Genomic DNA, 24,496 nt, shown 5'->3' on the forward strand with positions numbered 1-24,496 from the left:
TGAGGTGTTTTGTTGGGTATGGCTGTCGTTTCCTTTCTGTATGGTCTCTGTTTCTCTAGGTCTGCGCCCCCCACCTCCCATTGTGGCATGTGTCTCATACAAGGGTGGCCTCAGGTGGCACCCAGACCTGGCACGAAATGGCAGGGAAGCAAGCTGTGCGAAAGTTAACTCCTTTTTCCATTCCCTCAGATTTTGTCCAGGAGCGTGTCACCGTTTGGAACTGGGGTATCTTCAGTACCTTCTAAGTACCTCCCTTTTTAACACAGACAGAGCAGGCCTTGGGGTAACAATGAGTAGCCCTTGAAACAGTCTTTGGCTAAAATGTAAAAACATCATTTGTTTCCTTTTTCTTGTGCCATAGTTACTGTCAGTGTTGCAGCAATGCTGATTTCGCATTTATAAATAGTGATAGAAAATGTATGTTTTAATATATTTCCCGAAGGTCCATTTACAGATACCTCTGAGGTGGAGGTAAGTTCTAGTTCAGACAGCACCCAGTCGTGGCAGAACTCGTGGGGATGGACCGTGACTGGCCTGCTCCCAGGCGCCTCTCGATAAGGTGGCCCCACGCCCTTACAGCTTGTCGCTTTCTCCATCCCAGGCATGGACCCTGCAAAACTGGAGCGAATTCAGCTCCCAGTGCCCAGTGCAGCCGAGAAGACCACCTACAACCACCTCCTGGCTGAAAGGCTCATCAGGATCATGAACAACGCCGCCCAGCCAGGTGCCTGGGGCGGGTTGCCTGGGGATCCAGGTGGATTTCGGCCACTCCCTCTGCCACACATACCTGTGTCCTGGGCTAACCATGCCCTCCTGTCCCGCCATGTCTTCCTTCATTTCTGGGTCTCCTCTCTTTCCTTCCCTCCACGGTGTTTGTGCCAGGCCATGCCTTTCTCTGTCTTCCATACCCATTCCCTCTTTTGCCAGTTTTGCCAATGTCTGCGGTACTCCTCGCAGGGTGGCCCAAGGCTACATTTGACCTTGAACTAAGCTGAGAGTGTGAGTGAGGGGGAAGGTTGGAAGTTTTGGGTCGGGAGCTTTTGATAGTAATATAAGCTACGCCCAGTGTCTGGCACTGGCAGCCTCGTTCGGAAGTTTTAGCCAACACCGATCTACAGCCACAGCAAGGGTTAGAAATAGGTGGGGTGACCTAGCACAGTGGTTCTCAACTGGGGCAAGTTTGCCTCGCCAGGATTGTGGCCAAGAGGGCAGTTGTCAGGAGCTGTGTGAACGGACGTGGCTTCGTGGTGGAGGAAGGTGGCCTGGATGTTGGGAGAGGAGCCTCCAGCGTCAGGAGGGACAGTGGGCCCATTGAGGGCTGCTGTAGAAAACAGCTTGTATTTCTGAAGGGAAGAGGTTGGGGCAGCTCAGAGGAACAGTCTGGAAGCTGTAATGAGGATGAAGGAGCTTGCTGCCCTCTCAGTTTTCTGGAGACAGATGAGCCCAGTGGGAGGAAGCCAGCTCCTCAACAGGAACTTGGAAAGGTTCTTGGGGGAAAGTCATGTTCCATTTCCCTGCAGGCAGCAGAAGGGGTGTTTCTGACCTGGCCGACAGGGTGGCTTAGTGGGGCAGCAGGCGGGAGTGGGACTGGGCACCGGAGAACTGCTGCACGGGGCGGGGGGCAGGTGCTGGGTGCCTCTGGGGCAGGGAGAGTGACTGAGCCGAGACGAACCAGCCTTTGCCCACGTGGCCCCTAGGCGTGTATCATGCTCAGAGGGCCTGTTTCTGCTTGCAATAGCCTATTCATTGTTGACCAAATGATTCCCTCTTCCCATCTGTTCCCCACCTGACACATGAGGCATCAGAGGACAGGCAGGGAGGTGTGTGGTGGTCTGTCTGCCTTGAGCTTTTCCCAGGGGCCCATCCTGGTCCCTGGCATTTCCAAGGCCTATGGGACATGGCCTGGGGATCTGCCCCTCTCCTGGCTCCTCTTCCACACGGAGACCTCTCCCCAGACATGAACTTAAACGCCCAAGGAGGAGTTTGCATGTGAGCAGGCTGCCCTTTGGTTGGGCAGCCCCAGGTGCTTCTGGGAGTCATGTCAAATGGGGGTTTTGGCATTCATGGCACTTGGAGTCCACCACTGTCCAGGGTGAGACTTCGGACAAGTCACTTCACTCTTCTAAACCTCAGTCTTTAGAACACCCACTTCGACGGGTTTTTATAGAGACTCTTTGAGGGAGTGACTGGAAAGCATGCAGACCATGCCTGGCTCACAGTAGGATAGCAAGCCATGTCCGTCAGAACTTGGTTACAGTTGACAGAAACCCAGCCCAGACTGACTGAAACAATATAAACACACACAAACAAACAAAACTGTTGGCTTGTGTAACGTTAAGCCTGTTGGGCCTTGGCTTTTAGTCACAGCTGCCTGCATCCAGGGGCTCAAACATTTTCAAGACTGTCTTTGGGCTCTGTGTTGGCAAGAAAGCTGCCAGCGGCGCCAGGCTCCCCTTTCTGTGTGGGCCCTCGACTTGCTACGGGAGACTCACTTGTGCAATCTGGTGGGAAGGGAGGCTCAGGGCTCAGTCTGCAGAACACTTTACAAAAGGCTGAACACACTGGGAGGGTGGGGCGGTGGCCGCCGTGGATTGTAACGGTGTACCACTCAGGACCCCACCACCACTCCTCCCCACAGCCCAGCACAAGGGGAGAGTCTCTTGCCCAGTGGTTCCAGCAAGTTGTAGGACGGAGCCTCACTGGCTTTGGTTGGCTCCCTTGCCAGTCCCCTACCCAATCACCATAACAGAGGACTAGAGCACCCCGACCAGCCTGGGTGATGTGCCCACCGCTAGGATGTGGGTAGGGAGCCAGCTTCTCCCAGATCACATGTCCAACGGTGGGGCTGGTGGTTCTCCGAAGGAAATGGGGCTGCTCGCCCCTAAAGAAGGAGAAGGAACGCTGGGCAAGCGAAGCAACCACAGATGGCCACTGTGTAGGCCTTTACTAATGATTAGTTGCCCTCTTTTTGCTGCATCTCCTCTCCCAGTGAAGCGACCAGAAGGGAGTATTCGGTGCGTGCAGTTTTGATGGGAACATTTACTTGTAATTGATTGGGAAAAGGGTTGGCATGTGGGGTTCCCTCACCATCCCCACTGGATGTCAGGGGCCTTGAACTGTCTGGCTGATCAGCTGACCTGTTAAGCTAAAAGTTCGCAAGGTGGGAGGCTGTGTTTACGGCTCAGAGCCCTGCGTGTTTGAGGCTGACCCCCGTGTGCTCTGCAGACGGGAAGATCCGGTTGGCCACGCTGGAGCTGAGCTGCCTGCTCCTCAAGCAGCAGGTCGTGACCAGCACTGGCTGCATCATAAAGGACGTGCACCTGGCCTGCCTGGAGGTGAGGGCCCCCTACCCTGTGAGTCCTGAGGGAGAGTGGGAGGAAGTCAGGGAGGCGGAGGCCGCTGAATCCTGTCCGGAGCCCCCATCCATGGTGTCCACAGCACCAGCGACCAGAAGCTGGGCCTGAGCCCTGGCGCCTGCTGTCGCCCGCCTGTTCCCACACAGCTTCCCTTCCACTGGGACTGGCCTGATGAGCCCACGCAGTCACTGAATTGTAGCCGTTCTTGTTACAGTTACTTGGCCCTTACTTGTCTCCAGGTGTTAATTTGTTCTGTTTTGTTTTTGTATTACAAAAGTTTATACACATACAAACACGTACACACATTTGGTTATTTATAGTTTATTGTTCTAATCTCTACATTTATCGTTTTAAATAGCTTTTATTGTCTCTCCCCTTATTTTCCATGTTTATTTTAGAAAAAAGAAAGGACAGTTGTCAAAAGTAACAACTATGGTTGACACTTGGGTGTGTCTTTCCAGATACACACATGCACTCACACACATTTTGAAAAATAAAAACAGTCATCATGGCCATATATTATAACCCATCCCCCATGCCCCCGCCACTTAACGGTGTATGAACACCTGCCCGTATTTTCTCACTAAATCACATAACCTCTGCCCGTTTTCTATGTTGAGCTCTCTTTCCACCACTTTATACATTAAGGATCTTAGCCCAGCAACTGTCTTATATACACTCAGATTTTAGAATCGGGAATCTCCCCGACTCACCTGCCTGCATGAGACCCGCCTCCCTCACGCCTTCCCTCTCTTCTAACAGGGCGCGAGGGAAGAAAGCGTTCACCTGGTGCGGCACTTTTATAAGGTAAATTGACCAAATCCTGGGACAGCAGGGTGATGGACGTCATATAAACAGGGCTGTAGCGTCTGGTCCCGCGTATGTAAAGTTACGTGTCCTCAGTTGTTTTTCTACCTGTGGTGCTTGAGTGAGAATGTTGAACCTCAATCTCGAGAGCAGTGGTCTCTCAGCTTCTCTGCCCAGGCTCTTCTCAGTACAGCTTTGGAGGACTCACCCCTAGTAAGTGACAGTTTGCTTGTCAATTAGACAGGAACTTGTTTATTAATGAATTCATGTGTAAACTATGAATTATATACACACACATGCACACATGGCTAAATTATACATGTGAACTTATGTGTTCATGAATTATATATGCTTATGCATATCAAATTACAGTGGACCATTGAACCACGTGGAGGGTTAGGGGCACCTATCCCCCTGCGTATAACTGTGGACTCCCCCAAAACAGAAATACCTTTGCCATCTGGTGGGGGGGATTGGTTCTAGGACCCCCCGCAGATACCGAAATCTGCGGATGCTCAAGTCTCTTACGTAAAATGGCACAGATCAATACATACAGTCGGCCTCTGCATCTTTGGACTCCCAACCTCGGGTCGAAAACAGTACAGGTATTTATTGAAAGAAGTCTGCGTATGAGTGGACGCTCACAGTTTAAACCTTTGTTGTTTAAGAGTCAGCTATATTTTTGAATTACATATGAATTTATGAATTGTATACATATTACTTATGTACATGTATGCTAAGGCTTCCAAACATTTATCATTAAGTTTAGGGAGATTTTGGCAAGGACCACCAGGACTTTCCAGGACCTGAAAAATTAATAGATTTGGCTTCAGGTTCCAGATGCTTCATGTTAAAACATCTCATTGTGATGGCTTTGTTTAGGTCTTACCCTAAGGCATTATGTGCTCTGGGGCACGGCTCGTCATTTGTCAGCAAGAACGGATTAATCTGTATGTCAAACCATCGTAGTAGCTTTTCGATTTTTGGGCCTCCACATCCAGTCTCTCCAGCTCCCGTTAATGACGGTTCCCCCTGTAATTTGACTGATGAAGAGACCCTCTTAGGAGGAGGGAAGGTGTCGGCATTGCCATTTTCTTACTCACATGTGCTTCCTGTCTTCTGTTCTCTCTAAACTGCCGTGAATTACATCCAGATGTACAAGGAATCCTTGTCTCTGCAGGAAGCTCTTTAAAGCACGGTCAGTGTTTGCTGAAATAAAACCAGCTCATGTAATCTGCCAGTCCCCGTCTCCAGGATTAGGGGACTCCATGTGGCAGCAACACTGTGGTGGCCAAGACGATGGTGGCACCACTGTGGGCCCCCATGTACTGGGGAGGAAATCCTAGTCTCCCTTAGACCATCCCAAACCACACATGGCTCCAAATGAGGATACGTGTCCTCTAGCAAAGCCCCAAAGAAGGCAGAAACCTCACGGTTGCCTTAGTCATCTTTGAATCTCTTTCCAATATAACTATTCTCAGTGTATTTCCCCCCTAGAAAGCTTTTGAATTGCAAAAACAGAAAAACACGTTAATAGGCATTTTCCCAGAGGGTTTTTTTTTTATCATTAACAAAAGGAGAGCTGTGCTGCAGGTCCTCACACAGCATTGTTTCGTCCCATGTCATTTTATTGTTACGTTGATGAGGAAACGAGAAATGGATTCCCAGCCTGGGCTACTGCTTATGTGGAACTTGCATGTTTTCCCCATGTCTGTCTCTGGGGACTTCAGTTTCCTCCCATGTCCCAAAGATGTGCACATGAGATGAATTGAGTGTTTAAATCATCCCAGTCTGAGTGTGTGTGGCTGTGGGTGTGAGTGACTCTGCAATGGAAGGTTATCTTGTCCTGGGTGGATCCAGCCTTGTACCCTGAGCCGCCAGGACAAGCTCCGGCCCCTGCAACCCTGAACTGGAATAAGTGGTTGGAAAAGAATGGTCTTAATTGTTTTTATTAATCTTTCTTAAATGTAGCGATAGCTGCCATTTTTTTCAATATTTAACATTAGAAGTGTTTTGAGTCTTTATTTAGAAGTTTGTTGATGTTTTTGTGACCAGAAACATACGGTAGGAACTTAACTCTTGTTTATATCAGTTAGTCTACACTAAAGTACATTTTGTATGGTCATCTCGCTGGAAGTCACAGTTTCTGAGAACCTATCCATGACGTTAAGTGAGGACATGCTGTATTTGAATTGCAGCTCCCTTCTCCCAACCCAGATTTTTCTCTTTTATTCTATACGATTTATGCCCTAAGTATAAAGTAAGTGTAATGTAATATCTCAGAAGCTTTTGGGTTTTCAGGGGTTGTTGTTTCTGTGGTTATACACCACACAAAAATATTCAAATTTATCTGTAGTTCTGATAACTAGAAAACTGTATAAAGGACCTGTTGCTTTTCCCAGACTGCGTGCATGTGTGTGTGTACGTGTGTGCACACGTATGTGAGAGGCAGGACCTGTGAGAGAGACAGGACAGTTCAGTCATGATGCATCCAGCCGACTCCCCTCCCCTCCCCGGCTGTGATCCCATCCAGTAGTGATCATAAAGGCCGCGAGCTCTAACACGTACCAGCCCTGACCGACCGGCAGGCGCTGTGCTCAGCACTTTGTGCGTGTTAACTCATTTCATCTTCACAAGGACCCACACAGACATGGGCTGTCATCCCAGCCTTGCAGCGAAACAAAGAGGCTCCAAGAGGTAATGGGATTTGGCCCCTGGGTTATGTGTCTTGGAGCCAAGTTCCTCCCCACCGCCCTGTTCTGAGAGGGACCTCCTGGGCAGAGTCCCCAAGGCTGCAGGAACTACAAAACCCCAAGCACACGGCTCAAAAACAAATGGAACAAGCCGTATAATTTTAATGTTAAGTGTATTTAATTATACTCTTCCTTTCAGAGATGTGGAGCCTCATAGTTTTAACATGGCAGCTTAACCAGAATTCCCTATTTTTCCAACCATTCTCAATAAATGGAGGATGTTAAACACTTGAGATATTAACCATTTTCATATTTTAGGCACATATGGTGTTATTTTTGGTTTATGTTTTTTAATTAACTGCCTTGACAGAAGAAATCTAACTACATATGCTTAAAAAAGGGAGAAAAACGTTGAGAGGTGCAATTTGATATCTGGGCTTTCATTTGAGCGTGTGTGTTCGTGTTCACGTGTGTATTTTACTTCCTGGTGATTTACGAGAACTTGCTAATGAGAAACAGATGGTCCCAAAAGCCGTGAACTGAAGTTTATAATACTTTGTTGTTTATGGAAAAAAAATATGCATAATCTTCTCTTCCCTCCCTCCTTTTCCTTTTAGGGAGAAGAAATTTTTCTGGACATGTTTGAAGATGAGTACAGGAGCATGACAGTAAGTGAGGGGCGCCTGCAAAGCTTGCCCTGCCCAACCGAGAGAGCTCTACCCTGGGGCGCTCTGCCCAAATGGCAGCGAGTGGGCGGGAAGTTAATTGGAAACAGTGATCCCCAGCACTGTGGAGACTTCACATCCATTTCCCCTGAGCTGGGCTGTGTGACGAGATGGGTCAGAAAGATTCACTTTGATACGAATCCCATTTGATTGAGGACTTCCTCCGTGTCAGGTGTGGGAAGCCCGTTGTGTATATGAAATCTCTTAACCCCATGTCAACCTAGCGGAGCAGCTGCTATCATTGGCCTCCTTTTCCTGATGAGGAAGCGAGAGTCAGAGAGGTTGAGTGAGGTGCCCACATGTGCCTGGCCAGTGAGGGGCGGGGCAGCTTCTTTGTACATTATGCCGCCGCCTCCTTTGCCACGCCACCGGAAGGCTCTGGCATGTTGCTCCTCCTCAAATCCGCAGTGCCAGCCCAGAGCCTTCCCTGTCTCCATCCAGCAGGCGGAATCACGGGAAAAGAGAGGTTCAGAAGATTGCAACTTTCTCTGTCCTGCCCTTTTGTCTGTGTCCCCAGCCCCTGCCCCTCAGCTGGCACTCAGAAAATACAAGATAAATGATCCTTTTCATGGACATTACTCACCAAAGAGTGAAGAGATTCGGGAAGTTTATAATAAGCCTAAGTGTTTAAATTGTCCCAAAGAGAAAGGCAGGCAGCGTGCGCTAAGTGGCTCCCTGGCTCCCTCGCCGTCACCGGGTATCTGGAGAGCTGGGCCCTCACCACATCCTCTCTCGCGGCAGGTCTGAGGCCTCCACGGAGCCTTTGCAAGGGAAAAGCGTAAAACAGCCTCCTTCACCTCCAAACGTGCCCCAGCAGGGCCCGACCTCCTCGGCGTGACGTGCAGCTGCCCGTGGGCACCTCACACCTGTAGATGCTCACAGCCCCCCGTTCATCCCCCGACCCCCTAGAAGAGCATGTCAGTCTTCAACTCGTCGGACCATTAATTAGAGTGGAGTGGATTCAGTGGTTAGCTATCGTTTTATCTTAGCCCTGTGACGTCCTCTTCCGCAATGTCATTCTCCACAGTTTGGTTTCCTGTTTGGAAACGTAAGGCTCACATGTCACTTGATGCTGAAAAGCTCGGGCTTCTAAACCGCTGCTCAGTTTCTGCTTTTGCTACTAACTGCAACCCTGGGCGGATTGCTTACATTCTGAGCCTTGATTTTTCCATGTGTGAAATGGGGCCCGTCCTACATAGCTGCCTGCCTAGGCTGCCAGTGAAACACCTCAGAGGTGCGTCCTGTGGAGTCTGCACATGGATATTCGGTTCCCCCCCCCCACCACCACCATAGGGAGCTTCCTGGGTTTCATCTGTTTGTCTTAATCACATGTTTATTGTGTGTCTTGCCTAATGGTTGGCACTCTAGAGAAATACAAAGGTGACACACACCCCCGGTCCTCCTATCTGAAAGTCAGTCCTAAGCCCAGACTTTAGGAAACCAGCCACTAAGCAAAATGAAGTGGGGACAGGCACAAGCACTCAAGTGGGTGCTACTCAAGTGCTCGTGGAGGCCCCTGCTCTAAAGCCAGGCCTCTACTTTTGACCCTTCACTCGTTTTTCTTATCACCTCTTGTTGGATGCAAAAGGCATGAACACAGCCATCTCTGGGACGCCCGCTGACAGCAGGCTGGAATTGGGTGGCTGAGGGTGGTGGGAGCAGAGCAAAGGGGAGTTGCAAGGGGTGCAAAAGGCAGCCAGGAAGGCACTGCTGGAAGGTCAAATGCCAAGGGCAGCTCCAGGGCGTGAAATTTGCCTCCCTTGCTCTGGGCTAAAGGGATTTGGGATGGTGGGCCATAGGCCTTTGGGGCAAAGTGCTTCCAGTGTCCAAAAGAGAAAGGTGGGCAGCATGCACTGCGTGTCCTGGGCTCCCTGGACCACTCACCACGTCTCTCCGGACAGCCTTGGCCTGTTTAGTTCACTCTATGTTACAGGACGGACACAGTGTGATAGCATTGAAGCACACATTCTAAAAACAGAAGACACAAAAATAAGCTTGTGGTGCTGTAAAGAGTAAAATTAATTCTATAGAAAATGTGCCTTTGTGAAATGCCATTCCTTTATGATGCCAGGTAAATGAAGTGTCAGTGTCTGACATGTGTCCATTAAATGATCAGAATTGATACACCCAAGTTCCAGGAGGGGAGGTGATGTTACCAGGTATCCTAGTAATCAGAGAAGGCTTCCTGGAGGTGGTGTGGAAGGAGGCCCAGTGGCTGTGAGCATACACCCTTTCTCTATGGAGGTCAGTGTCCCCTCCATACTATGAAACAGCACCAGCACCTGCCATCCAGAGGGAGGTGAGCCCTGCAGGTGCTGGCACTTAGCAGATGCTCAATAAGTGGCTTGTTATATTATCCTAAGTAAGATGCAAAGGGGGCAAGGAAGAAGGGGGGTGTTGGCCGTGTGGTGGACATAGGGGGTCTGGAGCCACGCAGGCCACCAGCAGAATGGGCCTGGACCCATTCCCTGGCTTCTCTGAGTCCGTTTTCTCATTCGCAGATTGGGAAACAACCCTCTGCAGTTGTTGTGGGGATTAAACAGGATCATACACACAAAGCCTTTAGCCGGCCCCCCATAGGCAGCTCTTCTTAAATGGAAGCTGCCGTCGTCATTGGAAGTACAAGAAGGAGCTGGGCGGCAGTCAGCCACACACGCATGGCGCAGACCACCCTAAAAGGACCACCGCTGTGCTCGCTTCAGCAGCATATATACTAAAAAGGACCACCGCAAAGGGGCCGGCCTCCTTCCTGAGGGCCCACTGCCTGCGGGGTGGAGGGGAGTGAGAATGAGAAAGCAAAGCTTTTCATAGCGGAGAGGCCACTTCTCAGGGTGTCTGAGCTGCCCCTTCAAATGAAGGAAAAGTCTGCACCTTAGAAAACTAAAAAGGCTCATGTCTCCCACACTCGACTGGAATCAAGTGTCGTGTGCTCATTGACTGCATGCAGGCCGGTGACCTGCCCGCAGTGAGGTCTCCTGCGCTGTCTCTCTTCTAGATGAAACCCATGAACGTGGAATATCTCATGATGGACGCCTCCATCCTGCTGCCCCCGACGGGCACGCCACTGACAGGCATCGACTTTGTGAAGCGGCTGCCCTGTGGTGACGTGGAGAAGACCCGGCGGGTGAGTGAGCGCTGGGCCTGGCCTCTCCCAGGCACCTGTCTGCCAGGACCACCCCCGGGGCAGGGAGGGAAGGGTTTCTGACCAGGTTAAGAGCCCACCTTCGCCACGAGTTCAGGTGGTGGGTAGATAGACAGCACCTCCCCACACCCGGCCAGCAGGCCTACCTCCCCAAGGCCTGCTGCCAGCCGCTGAAACAGGGATTGAAATCCCAGTGCACCTGGCACCGGATGTGGGTGGCAGGCAGGCAGGCAGCTCTCACTGGGGCGGGCCACCCCGGAGCTGGGACGGGAAGCCAGGGGCTGGGCTTCTGCGAAGGCCGTGGGGGTGTAAGCAGAGTGAACACAGTGCAGGTGAGGCTGGGGTGAAACCTTCGCCCAGCTAGGCCCAGGACCCCGAGATGGGGTGATGTTAAGGTATCTGAGTCATCTCGGGCTGAGGAACACGCAAGTGCAATGGTGATTGTCGCCAGCCGATGGGAGAGACGTGTGTGTAGGGCAGAGTAGTTCTCAGAACCCAGCTGGAGCGTGCTTCCGTTATCAGGGCTTGTTTTCTGAAACAGTCTTGCAGGGCCGTTCATGGTATTTTATCTCCCTCGTAAGATCACACTTTCTTTCTTAGAAAGCACCATAACCTTTTCCTAGAAAATCATTCCCTGGAGACGTGAATGTTAATGGATTAATTAGTGGAATTCAGTGCACTCAGCTCCCGTTATCAGCCTGCATCTTCCCCTGAGTTAATCTGAGTGTTTAACTTTTGGATTATGAGAAGCAGGCCAGAAGATTCTGTGCCTTCCTCCACGCAGCCTGCACTCTTGCCTGGGAGGCCTGCCCGCGGGGCAGAGGAAGTGGGACCACACTCCCTGCTATCTGACCAAACCCGCAGGCCTCCCCTTGTCCCAGCCGGTGACACCTCCCTTCTGAGGCTCCCAGCCAGCGCCAGGCCCCGCGGTGGGCACACGATTACATTTGTGGGCGGCAGTGTTTGCACTGGGCATTTTTGGCATCGGCTTTTGTAAGAGGACTGGTTCTGACAAGTGTGAGTTGTGCCAGCGACTCCTTCCTGATGTGGGCACACTCACCCTTAACCTTGTGTTGGCCTAAGAAATGCTCCCCCGCCAGGTGACAGTGAAGCCATGCCCTCCGAAGAGCTGCAGTGTCCCCAGGCCAGAGAGGACTCTGTCCCCAAGGTCTTCCTCGGCTCCTGAGCCAGACAGTCCAGAAGACTGTGAGCGCTGAGAAGTGCTGCTCTGGGCTGCATCCTGCCTGCCTTCTTTCTGGGTCACGGTCCATCAGGTTTTCTGAACGCATATGAGCTTCTATTCTTCGTTACAAAGTGAATCATTCATAGCAGTTCTTCATATGAACTGTTTCACACAATTCTACAACTATCCTAGGAGGTGGGCACTCTTATTATCCCCATCTTGCAGAGGACAAAAACTGAGGCATGACGAGGTTAAGTGATTAGCTCAAGGTCACCTAGCTGCTAAGTCGCAGAGCCCGGATTCAGCCCAGGCGGTGTGGCCTCCAGCGCCCACACTCTTAGCCACTCTGATCCACTGCTTCCCACTGCCACCTGCATTGTATTTATTGGCCCTACCCGGTGCTGGATACCGGGGACATAGACAACAGCCCCAGTCCTCAGGGAATCAGAGCCTAGAGGGGGAGGAGAAGAGGCGGCATCAATTCATGTGGCCAAGGCCATCAGGAAGGGGACATGGGGTCAGGTCCCTAGTCCCACCTCGCAGGGAGGTGGAGCAACACCAGAGGGATGTGGCACATTCCAGCACCTCCAAGGAGGGGCCCGTGCTGGAGCCAGAATGAGGCATGCTACGTGGGAAGGGACGCGTCTGAAGGGGCTGGAGGAGCTGGACCTGGGGGCCTTGGAGCCCAGAGAGAACCTCGACCTTCTTAGTGGAGTCCTGGCATCGTAGTCGCTGGCCTGGGGCAGATGAGCCACAGGAGGGAGTGGGAGGACCTGAGGGGGAGGCACATGGCAGAGGGAAGGTTGCTTGGGCTTTAGGGTTCCTGCTCCCCTCTGAGCCCCTGTCTCTTCATCTAAAAAGCAGCATGTGCCCTCCTTGCCAGGTATTGTGAGGACTCGGTGGAAAGCAGACTGAAGGCCAGCACCTGGTCTCGATGGCAGGGTCTCGCTGCTTGTTGCCCGTCACATCTCACTCAGGTGCAATTTCCCAGGGCTGCGCTACTCACCTCCCTCGCCCCAGATGGGGTGCATGGTCCAAACTGCTAACTGAAGCACAGGCAGAACCCCCCCGGGAACCTCTGGGCTCCCCTGGGCTCTCCTGGTCGGCCTTTGTCGTCTGACAAGTTTATAAAAGCAACTCTCCTGTCCCAGGGCCCGTGGATTTAGAGCCAGAGAGAAGGTGGCCGAGTGACATGAAATAGAGCTGGCCACCTGCAAGCAAGGCCATCCACCTATGAGAAGCCTCCCTTTGTGATTTCAGGAACCAGTTTCTTTTTCTTACTTCAGCAGAGTTGGCATACAATGTTAAATTCGTGTCAGGTGTACAATACAGTGAAGAATCCATTTCTGAAGGGGAATTTCCACCACTCACCTCAGTCTAGTTCCTGTTGCAAGGCAGCTGTCTGGAATCCTCCAGAAACGTAGCTCCCCGGCCTATTTCAGACGTCAGAACACAGCAGTATGCTTTGAATTTGAGCTTAAGGAAGTGTATGGTTTAGCAAGCAATTGAGGGCTTATGTGGTTTGTTTCAAGTTCTTTGCTTGTATCCAAGGAACATTCCATTTCATCCTTTGGATTCAAAGGTTTTCTTTTCTTTTTCTTTTTTTTTCCACCTAGTAGACTTTTCTAACTTAGGAGGCTGAGCCTTTTCAGAAATTCTACCCTTTGTTTTCCTTAAGGACTTGTCAGGGAGGTTCAAACAACCCTGACTAGTAAATCATTGCTAACTGGTAAAACATTCCTTCATACATTGGTTAAAGAACCAGTGGGTTCTTTTTGTATGGCAAATGCTATGCTTGGGGTGCAGAAGTGAGCAGGGAAAATGTCCCTGCTTTCTGGCCTTCACATGACATCGAGAGAGGTAAAGTTTATTATAATAACAAGGGAGCGAGTGACAAGTTTGATATCAGACTGCAGCCAAGGTTCTGAAGTAAAGGGGTAGCACCACTTCAGATACAGAGTGATCAGGAAGGGCTTCTCTGCCAAAGTTGACATCTGAGCTGAAACTGAAGAGTGAGAAGGAGCCAGCGTGCAGACTTAAAGGAGGCATGCTCCAGACAGAGGGAGGAGTGAGTGAAAAGTCCCCAAGGTGGGACGGAGAAGGATAACTAGAGCAGAGCGGATGAAGGGGAGGGACAGGAGAGGAGGGTGGCAGCGCCTTGTGGGCCACAGGGACGCATCTGGCAATAAAGTCAGGTGTTCCCTCTTCCATTTTGCAAATTACACTGTTTATTCCTTTGTTTGACATATTTGTTGAGCATTTTCTAAGGGCCAAGATTTAATAGACAGTGAACAAATAATATAAGACCAAAACAGCAAGAGTGTCACTGAGCCATGGCAGCTGACCGAGAAGGGAAATTCTTATTGAAAGGAGGGTCACTGGAGCTACTGGGGTCCGATGAGAGCATGCAAGCAGAACCTCGGACTTGGGCTGGACCCACCCCATGTAGGGGCAGTTGAGAGAAGCAGTTAAGAAAGAATGCCGGCTCATGAGTCAGACCAACTGAGGTTCAATCCCAACTAGCGCTGTGTGACCTTGAGCAAGTTACTTAACCTCCCTGAGCCTCAGCTTCCTCGTGTGTCCGCCTCTCAGCTCTTGCCCAAAGTATATGAGAGAGAGCGACTGTGAGGTGACAAGCCCAGTGCCTAGCAGACAATAAGTGCTTAAGAGATGTTTGCTGAACAGAGGTGGGGCATTTTAGCATCTCAGGTGGGAAAGAAATGGAGTCTTTAATGACCTAATCTACTGAAGCTTAATGCTAGAGAAAAGAGGAGTTTTTTTAGTGAATATCAAAATCTGAATGTAAGCCACTAGTCATCTTTATGTAGTAATATTGAAGCCAATATGAAATAAATGTATTTGCATGAAGTTTTAGTTATCCCTATATTCTGTTTCCCTGTTCCCTTGTAAAACCACAAACAGTTTTTTTTGTGTTTATTGCCATTGACCTTGAGGAAACAGAATGTTTTGCTTTAGTTTTTGGATGTGTATTATACATTAAAGAAAATACAGTAGCATCTTGGAAGGTTTTGAAAGTAGAGGAAAAGAATTTCCCCTGATTTCATCACCCTACACAAACAACACTTAGACATTTTTTGTATCTCCTCCCTCTTTGTTTGCAAACACTTCTTTTCATGGTTGCAGGGAGAACATACCATGGCTTTTACCCTCACCCCTCTTCTCTCTCCATTGTAGAGCAAGAAGTTTGTCATGTGCTAATACAGTTTTAGTAAGTCTGATTTCTTACCCGTGCATAAAAGTTTATCTGGTCACTTCTGCCATAATTTACTTAGGCGTTCTCTCCTGCTGGTAGACATTTTGGTTGTTTGCAGTATTACATTGTTTTCAACTAACTTGTAACGAGCAGCTTCACGAATACAGTGTTTTCTTTCTTTTGGCTTATTTCTTTAGGATAAGTTCCCAGAAGTGGAATTTCTGGTTCAAAGGGTATGAACATTGTGTGTGTGTGTGTGTGTGTGTGACCCTCTACATCGTGCCAGATGGCTTTCCCAGTGGGCTGTGCCCACTTGAAACTGCTTCAGCACTCTTCAGAATGACTGACTCACAGTCACTTCCATGGCTTCGGCGGGCTACTAACCTGTGTGACTGTCGCCTAAACTCAGCAGCTTGCAAACGCAGCAGGGAAAGCAGGGCAGAGGGCTCCAGCTGAGCATTTGGTCCAGGGCCAGCCCCGGGGCTTGGTGTGTCACCGGCACTGTCTCATTGCAGGTTCGTGGTGGGCCTGTGATCAAGGGTGGTGGCTTCCCATTTCCAGAGCTTAAGCCTGGACTCGGGGAATCCATGTTATTCTCGTGACCCCAGGTTGAGCCAAGGTCTGTGTGACTCTGAGTCGTCGTCCTGCCCCACTCATCAGACTCGTTCCCAGGATGCTCGCTCCTCGCCGGAGTTTGCTCCCAGGTGCATGGAAGCAAACTGGAAATGTCTCTTCTTGCTATTGGACTTTAGTCAGCTATCACCTCTTTCCAAGTCTTATCTGTTCTTCCAGAGTCAGTCTTCCTGGCATTCTGTGGAAGCATCTGAAAGAAGAATGGTTCCTTTTTTCTTTTTAGCGATACTTTTTAATTTGCATGTTTTATTTAGCAAAGTAAAGAAAAGCACTCAATATAAGCCTAGGTTCCAAGCCTTAAATCTGTTGAAGGCAAAGTCTGTGGTTGGAAGAACACAGACTTTGGAGTCCGATTATTAATTGAGTCATTCTCGGGCAGGCTGCCTACCATCTCTGGGCTTTGGTTTCCTGTCTGTCAAATGGGAACCACACGGGTCATCAGGAGGCTTGAATGAGATGACGTAGTGCCATCCCCCCCACTTCCCCACCCCTGCACCCAGCAGACTGTGAGTAAGCAGAGGGTGTGGTCATTGTTTTAGAGGGTGGTGGAATGAATTTGATGGTCCTTATTCGGCTATCGTACCTTTCTTTTGTGGACTCTCGGGGTTGTGTCTCTGGTCAAAGTGCCTGCAGACCCCCGTCGGAGCCCAGCTTTCACCCAGGTGGAGTACCCAGCGCTGTGGGAGTCAGCCCTCCTCACGTTCACGGGCATGGGCTTCTCCTGCGCTCTTCCTTCTCTTAGGGGCTGGGGCAGGAACCAGGAAAAGTATTATTGGGGGTTTTATTTGATATGTTTTGTGTGCTGCTTTATATTTTTAATCATTTTATTATTCATTTTTGTATTCCTGGAGATATCTTCCATTTGTTGCTTGCAGAGCAAAAGCAGATATTTTACCAAAAAGGTCTATATTAGGAGCCAGATTCCAAACTCCTTTTATATTGGACGGTTTCTGAGTTTCAGAGTGATGGGCTGTAGAGAGCTGCACACATTTCTCTTTCTTTATCCCCTAGCTAGTGTCCCGCTTGATTTCTCTGCCTCCAGAACACCTCCCGCCCGCCCCGAGCAATGTGTTTTTGACACAGAAATGAAGCATCCAGTCAACATGGGCCTTCCTCCTCCTTTTTCCCTCATCTCCAAGGTCATGGCTCCCGATCTGAGAGCTCAAACTGCCAAATAGCTCAAGTGCCCACTCCTTTTCTGCACTTGGGCTGGCACGGGCATTTGAATGTCCTCGTGCTTGGTTAAGTGACACCAGTATCAGACGTTCCTGGGTTCCAACCTCAACTCAGCCACTCACCGGCTGGCTGCGTGAGCCTAGATCGTTCTGCCCCTCTCAGCAGCATCCCGTGTAAAATCCTTACGTTGCAATAAGGTGCCCACGTTGCCTGGCACACAGTAGGAGCTTACTAAATAAAAGCTGTTTTGATTTTTTTTTTAAAGAAACTATACTCTTCTTCTGATTGTCGCAGAAGTCTTTATGAAGAGTGTGCTTTAAAAAACGAAGGTCAGATCAGTCCAAATGCCACCATCATCTATATTATAATACAGAAGCTTATCTTTCTCTAGTGACATGGTTGACAGCGGGGAATCATGACCTCAGAATAGGTTCAGGAAGTAGGATTGTGCTTCTAGTTTTGTCCATTACGTTAAGTAAGTGGCCCGAGGTCTCCCTCAGGGGCCTTCCAGACCAAGGCAGAATTAGGGTTAGACGTGCCAACGGCATCCTTGCTGCCTGGGTCGTCAGGAGCCCGTGCCAGCCTGACTCTTTGCAGACAGTAATTTGTGCCCTGTCCTTGTTTCAAGGGGCACCTTGTCCCATAAATGGCAGCCTCTCCTCTCCCAAGCCTGTAGCCCTCAGAACTATAAACAAGAAGACCCAAAAGTGGGCTGGAATTCATCTCTGTGTGGCTCACCAGTGGCGACAGTGGTTTGTCCCCATGCCCTCCCCCATGCCCAGCTGTTCAGTGATTGGAGTAAAGGACAGCTGCCTCTTTATAGGACACTGGCTGGCTGCTTCCTCCCCCAGCATTATCTCAGAACCTCCTAGTGGCCCAGGGAGCTCGGGACTACCGTCCCCATTGCACACAGTGAAGCTCGTGGAGGTCAAGGGCCATGCCACGCAGGGGGGAGCTGGGAGTCCAGGGCGGACCTTACAGGTCTGACTCTGGAGCTGCTGCCCTCAGCGCACACCCTCAGGCAGGACTGTCAACTCAAGTCAGGGACAGTGGCCTGGAGGCGGCCCCAACCTAGGACTCAAGGGGAGGATGCCACCAGGGCAAGCTGGCCCCAAGTGAAGGCTGCTTTCTGCAGAAACGTCTCTGGCTTCTGGGGCTTGGGTTTCTGCTTTTCTCCTGCTCCCTGGAAACGCCTGATGGCCATGCTGGATTCCTCCCAGACACCTCTCCCGTGGTGCTGAGGGAGCCCCTGTGCCCCCAGAGAGCTGGCGGCTGAGGGAGGCCTGACGGGCATCCAGGGCACTGACGTCACTGCACACCTGCCAGGTGCCAGACCTGCTGCCCCATCAGCGGCACACCCCATTGTAAGGCCAAGGGACGAGCTTCCAAGGGGAAAGGGCTCATCCAGAAAGGGGCAGGGGTGAGGTTTTCATTGGATCTGGCTGGCTCGGAGCCCCACAAGCACCCCCCTCTTCTGCCTCCTGCCCCCACGTTCAGGAGGTGGGACCTTGAAACCCTCACTCGTGGTTTGGATTTCCAAATTCCCTGCTGGTTTAGTTGAAAGGGGCCTGGCACTAGCCCTCCCTAGACGTGTGGCCTGGGGCAGGTCATGTCGCCTCCTTGGGTGTCAGTGCCTTGTCTGCAAAGTAACATTGCACGCTGAGCAGAGGTGTCATGAAGGTAACCTGACACTAGGGGACAGGTCCTGGCAAATGACAGATGCTCAGTCAAGGTACAGTGGCCCAAACCTAAACCCACAGAGAACTGCAAGGAGGCCGGCCTCTTTGGTGTTGGTTTGTTTTTGTCTTGCTCTGAAAACACCAGAATCGCAAACCACGATCCTGGGAGAGGGAGACGTGAGCTTTGTTTTCTTTGTTTGTTTGCTTCTTTTTAATCAAGCTTCATGGCGTGATTTCTCAATGGGGAGCATCTCACCGAAATGACTGCAATCTTACCCTTCTCTGCTCTCTGAACTGTCCGTCTAGGCCATCCGGGTATTCTTCATGCTTCGTTCCCTGTCACTGCAACTGCGAGGGGAGCCCGAGACCCAGTTGCCACTGACGCGGGAGGAGGACCTCATCAAAACCGACGACGTCCTAGATCTGAGTGAGTTGGTGTCCAAGTCACACAGGGGGGACACTGCCATGCTGACTCACACAGCACTGCGAGGGTCGGGGTGTGACCTGCCTCTTGTACTGGGGTTGCTCTGGGACTGTGAGCTAACAGAGTGTGCATGTCCCGCAAAACCTGAAGAAAGGACCCTAGATTCTGGGCACTTGGAAGTTAGCCTGCAGGTTCTGCTTTCCAGAGACCGGGTGGAGATGTGCAGGTGGCTCACTGCAAGATCTGTACTGGGCGTTTGGGGGTCCTCCAGCTCCAGGGCCCCTTGCCCTCCATACAATCGTGGCAGCACCGGCTTGACTGGTTTGGGGTATATGAAGGCTTTTCTGTATGATTCCAGCGACTAAAGGATTCTACTGCTAATAAAAAAAGGCTTTCAAAAATGCACGTCACCAGTGTTTAGGTAAAGATGAGGCTTTGGAGGCCGGAGAACCATATGCTCAGCCTGTAACCACGGGCTGTTTATTTAACCGTGCGGGGCCTTTGTGCCGTCCTCTGCAACAAGAGGCTGGGATTGAAAGGAGACAGCTGTGAAGCCTGGGCATGCTCCCATAACCCTTCTCGTGCCTGTGTACCTCCCTCTTTCCTCCATTTGCTATAGGGCTGGCAGGATGGTTTTCTTAAAGGCGTTGTGGTGTATTAGGACTCTGGTTATAAGATACAGAAAACCTCACTTAGCTGTCTTACAGAAAGGGGAGTTGGTTGGTGTCTCTGGAAAGTCCAGGAATCTCCCTTCAAGCATGGCTGGATCCGGGGGCTTGAGCACTGTCAGTAAGAAGCTGCCACCCTCCATCTCTTAGCTCTGCTTTCTTCGGTGCTGGCTTCATCCTCAGGACACCAGAAACCCCCACGTGTCCGTTTCCTCACCTGTAACGTGGGGATGCTCTTCCTTAGGTAATGGGGTTGTTTTGAGACTTGAGCAAAATATAACATGACTAAGCACCGTGCCTCGCATACAATTTCTTAGGAAACTGTAGTCGGTATCACCTGCTAATTAAAGGAGGTGAAGTGTAGAAAGAGCAGAGCAAGCTGCCCGACACACAAGATGCTCAGTTAATGATTAGTATGGTGTACCTGGTTGTCTAGCTTCTTTTTCTCCCTTCTTCTTGTTTATGTTCTTTTTCCCTTTGTTGGAAGAGCAGAGAAGCTATGTCGCCTCTGTGCTCTCTACCCATCTTCTTTGACCCTTTTACCCTAGAGAAACGGCCATAGGGATTTCTGTAAGGGTTGACATTGATCGAAGCTGGCTGGAGAAAACCATAAACCAGTCTTTCTCTGATTTGATTCAAGGAAAGAGAGGGAAACAGCTTGCTTTCGAGAGGGCCGTTCCATCAGGGCAGCAGGAATGTTTGCATCCATGAAATGGAATTAACTTTTATGCTGGGAATTCACCTTTCTTCCCTCCCCCCCCCCACCTCCACCCCCCAGGAATGGCCTGCTGAAATAAAGGTTAAAAGTATTTCACTTATCAATTTTAATTGGTTAGATTGCTAGTTGAGCTCACTTAACTGAACCTTTTTGGGTAGTTGGCCATTAAGAAAGTAATGGCTGTCTCTTTACCCAACCTGATTGCAAATTATGTCTGCTGTCCAGAAAATACTAGGAATCGTGGAGTTTTACAAGCACATGGTACTAGAATAAGATATGCATGTGTGGTTGACCCCTTTTTTGTGTGTGTGATTGTTTTTAAATGCTGGAGCTTCTCGCCCTCCACTGGGGAGAAATTAGCATGCTTTGCGTTTCACAAAACGCCTTCTTTGTATTCAAAATGAAGGAAGCATATAATGTAGGTGAAGGCATTCTTATTTGATGAATGATTGGAAGCTGGCACACTTCTTATGAACTTAGCTTTTTGTCTCCGTGACCCCAGAAAAAATAAAAAAGGAAGCTGACTCAGGGAGAAATGTTTGAGGTTGATCAACTTTTATCTAAGGTGATATGGTCTGACAGGATTACAGGAATGTCTGCTCTGCACAGCAGGAAGAGGTGACTTAGAGTGTATTTACTGAATTCATCACACTTTGATAAGAAACCACAGCATAAGAGTGCTCAGAAGCCTTCTCACCTGTCTGCTGACCAGCAGCAGGCCTGTGGGCCAGGTGTGGCAGGCGAGCTCTAGCAGGGTGGCTTTTGAAGGAGCTCAAAGGCAAGCAGTCACTGCTGGAAAGAAGCAAACTGTGCTTAACTCCTGTTTTGTTTTCACTAGAGAAGAAAGTGGCATGGGGCAGAGGTCACAAACTGGCAGCTGTGAAGGAAGGAAGGGAGGGAGGAAGGGAAGGAAAGGGGGAGGGGAAGGAAAGATAGACTAGACTAGATAAAGTAGATTTGATTTTTTAGAGAGAACATGAATCTCCATATACCCAGGCTTCAGCTTCAACAGTTACTACCCTTTTGCTAAGTCTCATTTTATCTGCCCCACCATTTCCCTTTTTAAAATACACCCCCGCCCCAGTATCTTAACGTGAATGGAAGAATCATATTATTGCATCTGTAAAGATTTCTCTCTAACAGATAAGGACTTTGGTTACTCTTCTTAATTGGTTGCCACGGTTGCAAATCATGAGATTCTCCAGCTGAGGGAGGGGGGAGGGCCGCCCCCAGACATGGGCCTTTGCTCCCCCCGTCTCCTGTGTTCTGCCTCCCTAGCCCATTGACATTGGATTTTTCGGTCACTGGTGGAGTTGGAATGATCAGCTTTGTGACCTGGCTTGGGGTCTGAATGCTTGTGTGGCCCAATGGCCTTGCCTTTAAAATGGTTCTAAGAGGCTTTGCAAGGTCTGTGGATGATCAAATGAGCCCATGCACACGCGGCACACAGCACCACGCTTGGTGCAGAGCAGGTGCTCCGTGAATGAGAACGGCTGTCGTCCTGGGGCAGCTGCTGAATAACAAGATATAACTCACAGTGGGGTGACATGGGGCGGGCATTTTCTGCTTTAATAACATTTCGAGTAACGTGTCCTGAAATACTCAAACCAGTGCATCAGTGTGTGATGGCCCTCTTTTGGGGGTTAAGAAAGATAGCTCTGGCTGCTTGGGCTGAGATGGAGGGAGCTGGACCCCGTCCGGGCAGGGCACGCCTGCACATTCACCGACTGGCCTCCTGACCCATCAGCAGTCCCCAGCAGTGCTCTGAGGACAAGCAGGCTTCGAGAAGAAATCAGGTTCCACCTGGATTGGGTTGGAGCCTTCGGAAAGGAGTCTGGCCTGTTTCCAAATAACACAGGCAGTCACGGTAGGGGGAAGCCCGTCCGTTTTCCAAACACCCTAAGGAGATATCAGGCAAGCAGACACCCTCAGGAAACTTGCCAGTCTTACCCACATGGACACTTGACCTTTACGTAGTTGTAGTCATACCATGTGCTGCATGTATTCGGATGTTTAAGACCATTTGTGAAATCCATTCAGCGAGATTCATCCATTCAGTCACCTACTTATTGAGCACCTGCTGTATGACAGGACAGTTCTGGGAGCTGGGATGTGATAGTAAGCTAAAGCCAGACCTGCTCTCTGCTCTGATGATGCTTCCAGTTGGTTGGGGATAAAGGGGGGAAGGTAAGGAAGTAAACGCACCATCATGGGTTGATTGACACAGCTGTGTGTAGGTGATGAGCAGGGTCCCATGCTAGAGAAAAAGTCGGAGAAAAGACCTTGTAGGCTGGTTAGGGAAGGCCTCTCCGGAGAGCTGCCATGCAAGGAAAAACCAGAAGATTCTATGAGAAAATGCAAAAATGAGGCCCGCTAGTTAGAGGGGATGGCAGAGGTGAGGCCAGAAGGTGGGAGAGAGCTGGATGCATCGCAGGATCCTACAGGAGGCTGGCGTGGCCAGCGGGTGAGGAGCAGGGGGAGAGGGCCTGATGAACTCCCCAGTTCCAGTGCAGGGGGAAGCTAGCAGAGGCCTCCCACAGGGACGGCCATCTGAAAGTTCTCGAACCAGAAGTGCCAGGTTCGACGGCCCCAGCAGAGGCCTTTGGGCCCCGTCGAGGGGCTCGAGGGGCCGTGGAGCATACTGGTTATGAGCATGTGCTGGGGGCGTGATGGTGCCCGGAGTGAAAGCCCAGCGCTGCCCCTTGCCAGTGTGTGATCTTTGACAGGCAACTTCATCTCTTGGTGCTCCTTCACCTGTAAAACAGGAGTTGTTGGGAGGAGGAAGTGAGTTAATCTGTGTGAAGTGCCTAGAACAGTGCCTGGCACGATTGCAGGGAGGCCATTTAGGAGGGTGTGGCCGGGGCCAGTGACAGTGGGGAAAGGGGGATGGGCACGCAGCCTGGGGACAGCATTTTGCAGCTGACCTGCCATGGCGATGCTGGACATCCAGCTTGACTCTGGGTTCTGAGTTTGGGGACAATCCGGGCAGCAAGGGTTTGGGGGACAGTGATAACGGAATCCGAGGGCCAGCCCTGGAGGAGGACCTGGTTCCAAACGGAAGATGACGAGGTTAGTTGGGTGACCAGGTGAGAGGTGCCGGAAGGCAGCTTGGCCGAGATGTCCAGAGAGCGGATCGTAAACTTCTTCTCATCTGCCTCAGAAGTGGTTCTCCACACTGTCTCACAGACTTCAGCATTCCCATGTTTAGTGTTGACTGAGACGTCTCATGTAGCCAGTCCCCAGTCGGTGGCATTTCTACTTCTGCTCTGGTATAACCGAGATGGCTGTTCCTCACAGGAGCTTTGTAGCAGCTGGTTAGAATCCTAGGGGAAGGGGGTCCGTGAGGGAGGCCCAGACCCCCAGAGAGAGGTCCCCAAAGAAGCAGGTCTCGGTGCTCTAGGTCTGCCTCCTCACCAGGCTGGACACACTTGCCAGAGTCTGGGGGTCTGGAAAATAGCCACCGTGGTGGAGAGCAGTGGTTCCCAGTGGTTCCCGGACCTGGGGACTTCACAGCCCCGTGAAATGCCAAGACAGAAATAAAACCCAGCAAAACCTCTGGGGATAGGATTGCCAACTTTTTATTTCACCAAGTAGTCATATTAGAAAGAAAGCATTTATGAACTATCATTTCATAAAAGAAAGGGCGCCATTAATACCAGATAAATAGGAACACAGCGTTTCAAAACGAGGGACAGTCTTTCCAAGAAACAGCAGTGGAGCTGTAGGCCCACAGACTGTGTTTTAATAGGGGATTTAAAATAAAGTCAAGTGCAGACCAGTGACAAGAGCAAAAGCCAGTGTCCCTGTCTTGTTGTTGACTTTTTAGTACACTGATCACATGTCACAGCAGAGAATACACTGTGTTTTCTGACTCCGAATCATTGTCCCTGCCTTTTCTAATTCGGTCTATGGGGGAGGTGATCACGCATCACATAGACCAAAGTCACATGCCACTGTGCTGAGTGCGGTGGGAGCAGGTAGTGGGGGTTGACCTGCCCGGAGCCCAGGGAGGCTTCTGGGGGAGCCATGACCCATCTGAGGGCTGGATGTGGATGTGGGTGCCAGGAAGGGGCCTGGG

At 50.5% G+C, this 24,496-nt stretch overlaps 1 protein-coding gene across 12 annotated transcripts in view; it reads left to right on the forward strand.

Annotated features, from left to right (window-relative positions):
• CLEC16A (C-type lectin domain containing 16A) overlaps window positions 1-24,496 on the forward strand; it is a 193,499-nt gene that overhangs the window by 77,001 nt on the left and 92,002 nt on the right. For 9 of the 12 annotated variants that reach the window (XM_033101362.1, XM_033101365.1, XM_033101363.1 and 6 more), the window contains 7 exons: window positions 602-724; window positions 3,226-3,335; window positions 4,119-4,163; window positions 7,474-7,524; window positions 10,577-10,705; window positions 15,318-15,353; window positions 18,915-19,035. In XM_033101362.1, the coding sequence (XP_032957253.1) occupies window positions 602-724; window positions 3,226-3,335; window positions 4,119-4,163; window positions 7,474-7,524; window positions 10,577-10,705; window positions 15,318-15,353; window positions 18,915-19,035 (615 nt within the window). The remainder of the gene's footprint in view (window positions 1-601; window positions 725-3,225; window positions 3,336-4,118; window positions 4,164-7,473; window positions 7,525-10,576; window positions 10,706-15,317; window positions 15,354-18,914; window positions 19,036-24,496) is intronic. The other 3 variants (XM_033101364.1, XM_033101366.1, XM_033101367.1) reach the window with 1 other exon arrangement.

Source organism: Rhinolophus ferrumequinum, assembly GCF_004115265.2.
Source record: "Rhinolophus ferrumequinum isolate MPI-CBG mRhiFer1 chromosome 15 unlocalized genomic scaffold, mRhiFer1_v1.p scaffold_54_arrow_ctg1_1, whole genome shotgun sequence".
In the NCBI taxonomy this organism is placed as follows: domain Eukaryota; kingdom Metazoa; phylum Chordata; class Mammalia; order Chiroptera; family Rhinolophidae; genus Rhinolophus; species Rhinolophus ferrumequinum.